At 41.0% G+C, this 11,075-nt stretch overlaps 2 protein-coding genes across 2 annotated transcripts; one reads left to right on the top strand and one right to left on the bottom strand.

Annotated features, from left to right (window-relative positions):
- Nucleotides 1–7,215: 7,215 nt before the first annotated feature.
- LOC308658543 (small ribosomal subunit protein bS21m) lies at nucleotides 7,216–7,751 on the bottom strand. The gene has a single exon (XM_081311298.1). It carries the CDS (start codon nucleotides 7,675–7,677, stop codon nucleotides 7,414–7,416), a length of 264 nt encoding a protein of 87 aa, XP_081167424.1. The 5' UTR covers nucleotides 7,678–7,751; the 3' UTR covers nucleotides 7,216–7,413.
- Nucleotides 7,752–9,362: 1,611 nt separating this feature from the next.
- Nucleotides 9,363–10,228, top strand: LOC308658510 (S-phase kinase-associated protein 1-like). Its single transcript, XM_081311246.1, has one exon. The coding sequence runs from the start codon at nucleotides 9,474–9,476 to the stop codon at nucleotides 9,963–9,965; it is 492 nt and encodes a 163-aa protein (XP_081167372.1). The 5' UTR covers nucleotides 9,363–9,473; the 3' UTR covers nucleotides 9,966–10,228.
- Nucleotides 10,229–11,075: the final 847 nt, after the last annotated feature.

Raw genomic sequence — 11,075 nt, 5'->3', positions numbered from 1 at the left:
CCCCCCACTTCATTAACACATTCCGTGAGTTCTCCTGCATTTCCAGGAATTCATTCTCAACATGTCCTCCATTTTGGATCTTACTGGATATTAGACCTGATTTACCTAACTACACTGACTACTTAACTTTAAATCTGGCTTCAATAGCATCTCTTAGCAAATCATCACACATCGCGGGAAAATCAAATAACAACTCTAAAACATGATTAGCACATTCACTGGTGGGAACAAGTTGGTAGGGGTGATTGGCTAGTGCAAGAGAGGGATTCATTTGAACTGATTGGTTTAAGCCAAGAGGGGTGTTCCTGGAGAACTACATGGTTTCCCAACACCGTAAACTGCTGGGAGGGTCATCTGGCATCAGGTAGTTCCCTGTCATGCTGATTGGTGGCTGCTAGGGGATTGCTACGGGTCCCCACCTAGCCTGAGTCAGACACCTGGAGCAGGTGCACACCTCTCCTGTTATTTGTAGATAAACCACTTAGCAGGGTGGGAATGTGCCTAGGAGTGCTCTGTGGGTCTTCCCAAGGACAAAGGTCATGTCCCTTCCTTGGACAGGCTTTGCTCTGAGGTAGAGGCTGGTTTTTCAAGAGCCAGAGTCCTCAGTATGATTTCATATTTTACTAAATACAGTGTTCTTTTGGTATCCCCTGTGGAAATAAAAATCTGCAGATACTCAAGTTCTTTATATAAAATGGCATTTTATTTGCCTATATCCTGTGTATATCCCCCTGTATATTTTAAATTGAGAAACAAAATCATCCCTGGATTCCAGCCTGAAATACCTAACACAAAGTAAATAGTTGTTACACTATTTTGTTACATCTTAGAGTGGTAAGAAGTCTATGCATGTTTAATGCAGACCCTATGTAGGTTTTTTTTTTTTTTTCAGAATGGGGGAGGCAGTGTTGGGAACTAGACTTGGGATCTTGGGTGTACTAGGCAAACCCTCCACCATTAGTTACATCCCAACCCCAGCTCCATTCCCCCCCCCCCCCACCAATAGTTCCTGTCCTAGCTGGTTGAATATGCAAATGTGAAACTCATGGAAGGTCCATGTTATATACTCATACAAAAAGTAATTATAGGTATGTGTGAATACATGAGTTCTGTTCAGGACAGAGCCTAAAAGCAGAAACCCCTAGGATAAGGTTTCCAGTTCAAATACAGGATATACAGCAAAATTTGAATTTTAGGTAAACAATATACACATGTAAGCCTATAACTGAGTAAGATATCTTTGCCAGGATATACTGTTCAAGGGTATTGGAGCGGGCTGGCTGGATCACTGGGAAGTTTTATTCATCACCTTAGTAAGTACCTTTGCTCCATGTTTCTTATGCACAAAATAACACTTAACAAAATTTGAATAAAACCTGGTGTGTTACTCAGCTTTTCATCGCTGTGACTGAAATACTTGATGAGAACAGCATAGGGGAGGAAAAATTTACTTTGGTTCATCATTTCAGAGGCTCAGCCCATGGTCAGCTGGCTCCATTTCTCTGGGCCTCAGGTGAGGCAGAACATCACCCACCGTGGAAGGGCATGGTAGAGGAGTGCTGCTCACTTCATCATGGCTGGGAAGCAGAGAAAGGCAGGGCCACTGGGAAGAAGAGCTCTTCCAGGTCACACTCCCAGTGACCGCCTCCTCCAGTCATGCCCCACCTGCCTACATCACCACCCAGTCAGTCCATTCAAACTAGGATGGACTGATTAGGTTATGTTGGGAAAAGTATAAATGGCAGCCGTACCCCAGAGAAAAAACCCCAACATGGCGCCTAAGGACTTCTTCTTCCTACCTTCTTCTTTTCTGAAGTGGCGCGAAAAGTTCCCGCCCTTGTGAACTCTCCCGCCGGCGCCAATTTCAAACCTCGCTGGCGGGGAATCTTAGCCCCAGTGAGAACTAATTCCTGGGCGCGGGAGCTGATATCTGGAAGAACTTGCCAATAAACGGGTGGCCTGCCGTTTATCTAAGCCCTGCCATCTCCCCTTTAGTTCTATATAAGCACACAGCTTTTTGCAATAAAATTGGAATTCTCCCAGCGAAGTGTCTTTGCGTGGGGAATTCTTTCAGGTTACAGCTCTCATAATCTCATCATTTTACCTCTGAATATTCCTGCATTAACACAGGAGCTTTGGGGAGGGGGGGGGGACACCTCATATCCAAACCATAATACTTTGTAATTGACTTAGTAAATAAAAATCTTTTTTAGAAATTGGGGGAAAAAATCTCTGCCTAATTAACCTTTTAAGATGATACTACTTTTTAGTTAAACTTACACTTTATGTAATTGTTTCTCAAACCCCAGTCAGATGCCGTTCCATTTCCAGGAATGAGGCTTCTGGTACTTAATGTCAACAGTGGGTGGTCCTAGGCAAGTATACCTTCCCTTCAGGGACCTATTCTTCCCTGGTGTGTGGAGGACACCTGCAGGGGATTTGTGGGAGGAAAAAGAGGAGGAGGAGGAAGATTCCTGGGGGTAAGGGCTGTTTTTTCCGGTTAATCAATGTCTCTGCTGAGTTAGAAAAGCAATTCTGTTATCCTCTGCTCTTGACACATGAAACTCCTTTTCATTAAACAGCCTGACTACCTGTGCCAATCACATCTAGGACAGCATCAAGTCAGCATGCCTTAAATGATTAAGAGGAAAGAGTAAGATGTTTAAATAGTGCAATTTCACTCTTACAGAATCTCAGAGACAAGGTGGCTTATTATAGTCCTAAAAAAGAAAAAGAAAAAAAATACTTCAGTCTTAATCTGAATAAGAATGGCCTCCACAGAGACACTGCAGCCCTGGAGGAAGCTTCCCAGGCCTCTGAGGCCTGGTAATTGTCAGAAAGGAATGCTGAGGTCAAGAAGGAATTTCCTCCTACTGAGCGAGTGCAAAACAATGGTGGAAGACCCCGGGAAGTGGGAGGGAACTGTTCACCTTCAGCAGCACCGAGCTGCAGGGACTGTGCTGAGCCAGAGATTATAAAAGAAAATAAATAGTGCAACGATATATCTCTTTTGATCCTTCCTTTGCCAAAATAGGATATGCCAAAGCTTTATTTGCAACCTAGGCTACCCACCCGACCTTGACTCTCTTTCACAGAACTGAATAGGGCTGGGACATGGTCAGGGACAGGGAGTCAACAGCCCTGTTCTCTGTTTTACCTGCAGATCAGCAGATTGGAGGAGCCTGGATGGAGCTTTCTTCCTACCTGGAGAGGATTTGTTCTTTTCCATGACAGACTTCTATTTAAAGGACAATACCCTCAGTTTGACAAGAAAGCCATTGGGCTTGTTACCAAAAGTTTGGTCCTTGTCCCCAATGCCAATTCTTGCTGATTTAATAACAAGGACACAGTCTGAGAAAAAAGGACAAAGAAGTTTCATTGCTTTGCGAGACAGGGGACTCCAGTCCCAGAGGCTGTGGTTCTGCCCATCTGGGAGAGCAGAGGGCTTTTAAAGAAGCTCTTCAAAGGCTGCTTTCCAGATGTGTCCAGACAGGGGTCCCAGGTGCACCTTGATGGTGTGTTGAAATTCACTGGCTAATTTGGGAGATAGTCTTTATGGCTTACAGTGACATCTGGAGGACACCTAGATCTGGTGACTTCTCCTTCCAGTGGTGGGTGTGTGCTCAAGGATAGATAACTTGGCCTAGAATTCCAAAAAAGTAATCTTGTTCCCAGCCTCCAGGTTTGGGAGTGGCAGAGGAAGAAGAGAAAAAGAAAACAAAAAAAAAATATGTCCTTTTAAAATAAGCAGAGAGGGCATATTCAAAAGATGAAGTGAACCACACTGTTACAGGCTGGCAAGTAGAGTTATTTATTTATTTGTTTTTAAATTTCCATTTTGTTTCCTGAACAGCAGAAGTAATGACAAAGATGTCAACTTTCTGAAGCCTTGGGAAATTTTTAAATATTCTTCTTATTCGTATCTTCCTCCTTTGCTCTGGTATGTGAACAGAGAGTTTCCTCACCAAACCGCAGACTAGCTGCCTCCATAGGGAGAGGCTAAAACAAGTCCGCATCCTACACTTGTTTAGTGGGCAAGAAGAAAAGTAGAGAAGACCCCACCCAGGCAGCTAAGAGATTCACCATCTGCACTGCTCCTTTTTTTGGGGGGGGGGGGGCGGGTGGAGAGTGCTGCTGAGGATTGAACCCAAGGCCTTAGGGAGGCTAGGTATACACTCAAGCACCAAGCTACAGCCCAGCCTGACCTTAATTTATTTATTTTATTTATATTCAGTCCAAGTCCCTCTGACTTCAGCCCAAGTCTCTTTGTCCAACCTGGGTTGGGGAGGCTGGAGGGAACCCTCTAGCAATTGTACTATACTTCTCTATTTTGCTCTTTGTTAGTGCTTTTATATGATTTGTTTTCCTTCATGTGCTTCTGATGAGGAAGGCTATGAAGCTGCTACTGTACAGTTCTCTACTGGACTCTTCTGGGTGAAAAAAAGAATAATAACTAGGATAAAGGAGGAAAGACAATAACTCTAGCAAGTGTGAGAAATAGAAATTCTGGTGGTGCATTTTCAAAATATAGTACCCAGCCTTAATTGGATCCAATTGTAGCCATTTTAATTATAGCCCTTCCATTTTGCCCGCCCTAATTTTAAAATTAGCCATTTGTGTAGATTGTACCCGAGTCCTCCAATCAGGACACAGGGCAGTCCTGCATTAGGTGTATAAACAGGAGGACTGCCTGCCCAGACACGCTCGCTAGCCAGACTCAGTAGTATGTCCTTCTGTCAGAGGTAAATGCCTTGCCCACCCACTTTCAAGCATGTTTGATTTCTTGTTATTTCTCACACAAGGATGGAGGAAATGGTTCCATAGGTTCATGATGGCATATGTATGAGGAACTCTACCTTCTGGTTTGAGGTTTAGGTTTAGTCCTACCCTCTTTCAAGAAAAGTTGGAAAGAAATGGGCTTGAAATCAAGAGACCTTGGCTGGATTTCTGGTTCCATCACTTGTATTATTAGCATAAGTTACTAAGATTCTGCTTCATTTTTTATAAAGTGGCATTAAAAAAATGACTATTGATTGGGGAATGATACTGACCAAGTTATATTATGTGCATATAGGAATATGTAACAACAAATTCCATAATTATGCATAATTATAATGAACCAATTTTAAAAAGGTGGAAAAAAACCTTAAAATCACTGTTGAGGCTGGGTGCAGTGGCACATGTCTGTAATTCCAGAAATTCTGGAGGCTGAGGCAGGGGGATCACAAGTTCAAGGCCAGCCTCTGTAACTTAGAGAGCTCTGTCTCAAAATAAAACAGAAAGGGCTGGGAATGTAGTTAAGTGGTAAAGTGGCACTCAGTTCCATCTCCAGTATTGCAAAGAAAAACAGTTACTATTGACAAAGATGTTGTGAGAAATATAGAAATTGAAATTCCTGCCAAATATTATTTTCTCAATAAGAATTTGAATGATATTGAGGTAGATGAATGTGCATCTCATCATAATTATTATTCTTAAGGATCTAGATTTGTTCTAGAAAATGTAATGCAATTCCCAAGGACAGTTTCTGAACACTAAGGATTGGTAGCTGGAGGTAATACAACACAGAGATACTGACCTCCATTTCCAAAGAGTTTTGAAATATTTAACAGGTAGCTTCAATAGTGAAAGAAAAGGATTATTCAGGAAACACATTGGTCCTCTCTCATTCTTTGTATGACTTGTAGACACTTACCAAGAAATCAGTTATGGACTGCTGATACTTCTGTGTTCAATCAATATTAAGTTAAATCATTAACATACAAAATGACACGATAGTAATAGCTTTTTTATCCGCATACAACTTGCTAGATTTTTTCTTCTCATCCATCTTGATCAATTTTATAGAAATTTTGTTTTCCAATTCTAAAAATGATTTCTTTCCATGGCCTTGAAAGCCATTAAGTGAATAGAATACCCTTTCTCTCAAAACAACTTTTATTTTAACATATTTGGCTAAGATGTGTAGAGCTCCAAGCAGTTTCCTTCAGATAACACAGAAAATCACACAGGATGTGTGTTCAAGAGCCTTGGGATTCAGAGAGAATGTCTATGACTTTCACTTTAGTCTGACTTCTGACTTGTGCACACTCATTTCCTAGTTCACACGTCTCAGACACAATAACACCGTGCTCTGAGGGGAAGAACTTCTTGTTCTAGTATGTGGATACTAGTCTTGTGGCATCAAAACACAGGATCGTCTTTCCTCTCTTAATTTTTTGGCTTCTTGCTTCAGCACCATCTCTCCTTGTCCTGTAAGAATACGAACATGTGTTCACGGGTTCCATCTAGTGGTCACCACTCAAATAACCTAAACGTTGAGCACTTTTATGACATTTAATCCACTCCTTGTTTTTATTTATGGGGAAACTTGAGTCCTAAAGGAGGTGAAGTAAAGCCTGTCACTTGGCTGGAGAGTGGCAGAGCTGGGTTATCCCAGACTCCTGACTCTAGTCTGCTTTCTCGGCCACACTCTTCCTTCTACTGGCTCCTCTGCTGACTATATTGAGCTAGGTGCTGCATACTGCTGCCTAATAATATGTAACTCTTCGGGGACTTAAACATTTTCAGTTCAATGTAAAAACAAGCAGAGGACATTAAGATGAACACTTGAAATGATTATAAATACAGCAATAGAAAAAATTATATCCTTGCATTATATGTGTAAGGTGTGAGTGAATGAGACATAGCATTCTTCAGTATAGGAAGTCGATGGAGGAGATGGAACTCCATTATCTTCTTTTTTTTTTTTTTTTTTTTTGATGTTAAACTTGTCTTTTATTGCTCTGGGCAAGGATTCCATCACTCCAGCCTACTGTTAAGGTATTTTGGAAGCAGATTTATTTCAAATACATAAATAATTCCTCTCCTCTTTGTTCAATGGTTGCACAGGGATGCGGGGAGTAGCTCAGTAAAAAGTAACTGATGCTTTTCCAATAAGATTTTGCTTTAGGGTTCATAAAAGTGGGTAGAATATGGTAGGTATATGTCCCACCAGAGTTTGTAAATTTTCCTTACATACCCTAGAATTAAACATACTTATTGTAAATACTTTTACAAAAATTACCATTTTTAAACTATTAAAATGTGTAATTCAGTGGCATTAAGTACATTCACTTTTTTTTTTGGTAATCATCACCATCTATCTTCAGAATGTTTTCAGATTTGCAAACTGACACTCTATGTCCGCCCATTAAACAATTGCTGATAGCCCCCTTCCCTATCCTTTAACCACCACCATTCTACTTCTAGACTACTTTTGGACTGTTTCTCTTTCACTTAATAAGAAAGACAGTCTACTGCTGACCAGTGGGGTTGCTTCTCTACATGCAAGTTTTCTTGCATATAGTTGATTTGAGTTTATTACAGAGAAACAGGTGGAGACAAACTGGATGTGGGCCTTCTATCCGCGTCTCAGCAGCCCTGCCATGGATCTGCCCGATTCTTTCGCATCAAAAAGTTGATCTTTCGAGCCATTTCCATGTTGTAGATCCGCCTGCAGGTTTCATAGCTTTCCCGCTGTCGCTTGCGGCAAGGTTTCTCATAGTATCTTCGTCGTTTAATGTTCTCAATGAGCCCATCCATGCTGAGGATTCTGTTCAGGGTTCTGTATGCACCTTCCACGTTCCCTTCGTGTACCATCACAGTCCTGGCAATGAACTTCAGGTGCTTTGCCATGACCTTGGATTTAGGTCTTCACTCTTCAGGACCTGGCACCCTCAGAACGCGCCTGACCCCCGGCGCTCGCGACCGGAAGCCCCATTATCTTCTTAAATATGAAGGAGTGGATAAACTGGAGGACGATCCTGGTATAGGGCATCCAGGAAAGTGGAAAAGCAAGACAAAAAAGTGTTTGATAACGAGGTTTGTTAGATCTCTAGACAAATATCAGGAATTTAAAAAATAATTATATTTAATGTTATTTTACTTATTAATAAATTTTTAGAGGGTATAATGAATTTTTACCTGCATTTATACAATGCAGACCACAGATACGATCAAGATGATGAGCACATTCATTATTCCCCATGTTTCCTTGTGTCCCTTGGTTATCCTACTTCCTTCCACTCACCCCTCCCTGCTCAAATAAACAGTAACTGCTTTCCATCTCTATAAATGAGTTTGCATTTTATAGAATATTAATACTTTTTTTTGTGTGTGTGTGGTGCTGGGGATTGAACCCAGGGCCTTGTACATTCGAGGCAAGCACTCTTCCAACTGAGCTATATCCTAGCCCTGAATATTAATACATTCTTTTTATTTTGAAACAATTTCAAATTTATAGAAGAGAATAGAACTTCTACACATCCTGCCTCCAGATTTTTCAGCAGACTGGAGTCAGGAGGCTGGGATAACCCAGCTCTGCCACTCTCCAGCCATGTGGTTAACATCTTAACCACATATCTTCTCATTCTATCTACATATTCACAGCTATTATTATTATTATTTTAACACCAGGCGACATAGTACAAACATGATTTCTCATTAATCTTTTTTTTTAATATTTATTTTTTAGGTGTAGATGGACACAACACAATACCTTTGTTTTTATGTGGTGCTGAGAATTGAACCTGGGTCCCGCCTGTGCTAGGCGAGCTCTCTACTGCTGAGCCACAATCCCAGCCCTCTCATTTGTTTTTACTACTTCAGTGGGTCTTTCCTTAAAACAACATGTCTATATAACCAAAATGTGACCATTGAGATCAGGAAATTAACATTGATGCAATACTTTCAATCCATAGATCCCAAATTTCACCAACTGTCTCAATAATCTTTATAATTCCAGAATTCAGCCAAGGATTGTATGCTGTACTGAGTTATTCTGCTCTATGTGCGTGCGTGCGTGTGTGTGTGTGTGTGTGTGCACACACACATGCACAGAATTTGGGATTGAATTAAAGGTGGTTTAACATTGAAATACATCTGCAAGCCCCTTTAAAAAAAAATTGAGACAGTGTCTTGCAAGTTACCTAGGCTTCAACCTTGTAATCCTCCTGCCTCAGTCTCCCAAGTTACTAGTATTTTTAGTCTCCTGTAATCTGGAACATTTCCGTGTTCTTTCCTTGTTTTTCACTTTACATTTTTTAAGAGAATAGGCTAATCACTTTGCAGAATGTTACTCAATGTGGGTTGGTCTGATATTTTTTGTTAGATTCAGGTAATGCATTTTTGGCAGGAATTTTATGGAAGTGGTGCTGTGTTTTCTCAGTTTATCAGAAGTGATTTAGCGTAGATTTATCCTGCTTCAGGTAACATTTTATTTCACTTTAGATGGTGCTGGTTAAACTTCTCCACCATAGAGTTAATGAGTAAGTGATTTGTATTTCTAAATTAATAAGCAATTAGTCGGTATAAAGGCCAACGCCGCCAGGCGCCGCTGGAGTGGCCTGTCCAGCACCTTTTTATTTCCTCGTGTGGTCGCTGCCCCGCTCCCTTCAGCCTCGGGACCGCCGTTTTTCTTGAGACCAAACACCATGCCTTCAATTAAGCTGCAGAGTTCTGATGGGGAGATATTTGAAGTTGACGTAGAAATTGCCAAACAATCTGTGACAATCAAGACCATGTTGGAAGATTTGGGAATGGATGATGAAGGAGATGATGACCCAGTTCCTCTACCAAATGTTAATGCAGCAATATTAAAAAAGGTCATTCAGTGGTGCACACACCACAAGGATGACCCCCCTCCTCCTGAGGATGATGAGAACAAAGAAAAGCGAACAGACGATATCCCTGTTTGGGACCAAGAATTCCTGAAAGTTGACCAAGGAACACTTTTTGAACTTATTCTGGCTGCAAACTACTTAGACATCAAAGGTTTGCTTGATGTTACATGCAAGACTGTTGCCAATAAGATCAAGGGGAAAACTCCTGAGGAGATTCGCAAAACCTTCAATATCAAAAATGACTTTACTGAAGAGGAGGAAGCCCAGGTACGCAAAGAGAACCAGTGGTGTGAAGAGAAGTGAAATGTTGTACCCGACACTGTAACACTATAAGGATTGTTCCAAATACTAGTTGCACTGCTCTGTTTATAATTGTTAATATTAGACAAACAGTAGACAAATGCAGCAGCAAATCAATTGTATTAGCATAATATTGTCCTTATTGCATGTGTAGTTTGAGTACAGACTCCAAACCTATGGCTGAATTTCTTTTAGTGTGAGAGAAAGTTTCTTTTTTTCTTTACTCTGAATAAAACTGAACTGTGGGTTCTCTGTAGAAAGTGGCATTTTGGGCTTTCCCTCCTTTTGTAAAGCGATTTCTGCCTAGTTTATTGTCCAGTTAACTTTAGTGAGCTTTTAAAAGTTGGCGTTGTAAATAAAACAACTTGCAAAAAGTTTTCTGAAATAGAATTAACAAAATATTATCTTTATTCATGAGTTGGAAACTGGAAAAAGGCTACTTGAAGTAAATGTTCTGAGTTGGGGTTGTTAGGATTTCTTCCAGCCTCCTGGAGTCGAGCAGTACCACTGGGATTGATTTGCCTGTATGTAGCAGGGTTCCCTTAATCGGACCGAAGGACTCGGGTTTTTTGTTAGTTTGTTTTTTGTTTTTTTAATCAGTTTTGAATATGTTGCCTAGAGACTCAGTTATTACCCAGTTTGTGGATTTGGAGGGGAGAAATGTAACTAGACAGTTTGATAGCTTTTCAATTAAAAAAGACACTTCATTCAAAAAAAAAAAAAGCAATTAGTCAATATTTTGGAGAATTTCTTTGAGACTATTTTTACTTCCTCATTGGATCTTTACCTACTCGTTTTTGCATCCAATGGTGACTCTATCTAAATTACTTATGACTATGATGGTTTGCCACAGTCTGGCTGGGCACAATTCAGGAGCCACTTGTCAAAAGAAACTAACTTTATTTTTAGAACTACAAACGCCAAACAAAACAGCTCCTCAGGAAAAAACCCTCAGAGCCCAACTGCCACCACCGGCTTCCCACAAGCCTCTCACACCCACACAAACCTCTCCACCTCCCACAATCCTCCTGCTCTTGAGGCTGATTGGCTGGGTCGCATGGGCGGAGCCAAAGAAGTCCCCCAATGAGCAGCTCTGTGGAGGAGCCAATCAGC

This window comes from Spermophilus citellus, assembly GCF_964194105.1.
Source record: "Spermophilus citellus genome assembly, chromosome: 10".
Taxonomy (NCBI): Eukaryota; Metazoa; Chordata; class Mammalia; order Rodentia; family Sciuridae; genus Spermophilus; species Spermophilus citellus.
The sequence above is the reverse complement of the archived record's forward strand: the minus strand, read 5'-3'. Positions and strand labels throughout refer to the sequence as shown.

Coding starts and splice junctions, on each gene's coding strand:
- LOC308658510 (XM_081311246.1), top strand. CDS start 9,474: ATGCCTTCAATTAAGCTGCAGAGTTCTGATGGGGAGATATTTGAAGTT.
- LOC308658543 (XM_081311298.1), bottom strand. CDS start 7,677: ATGGCAAAGCACCTGAAGTTCATTGCCAGGACTGTGATGGTACACGAA.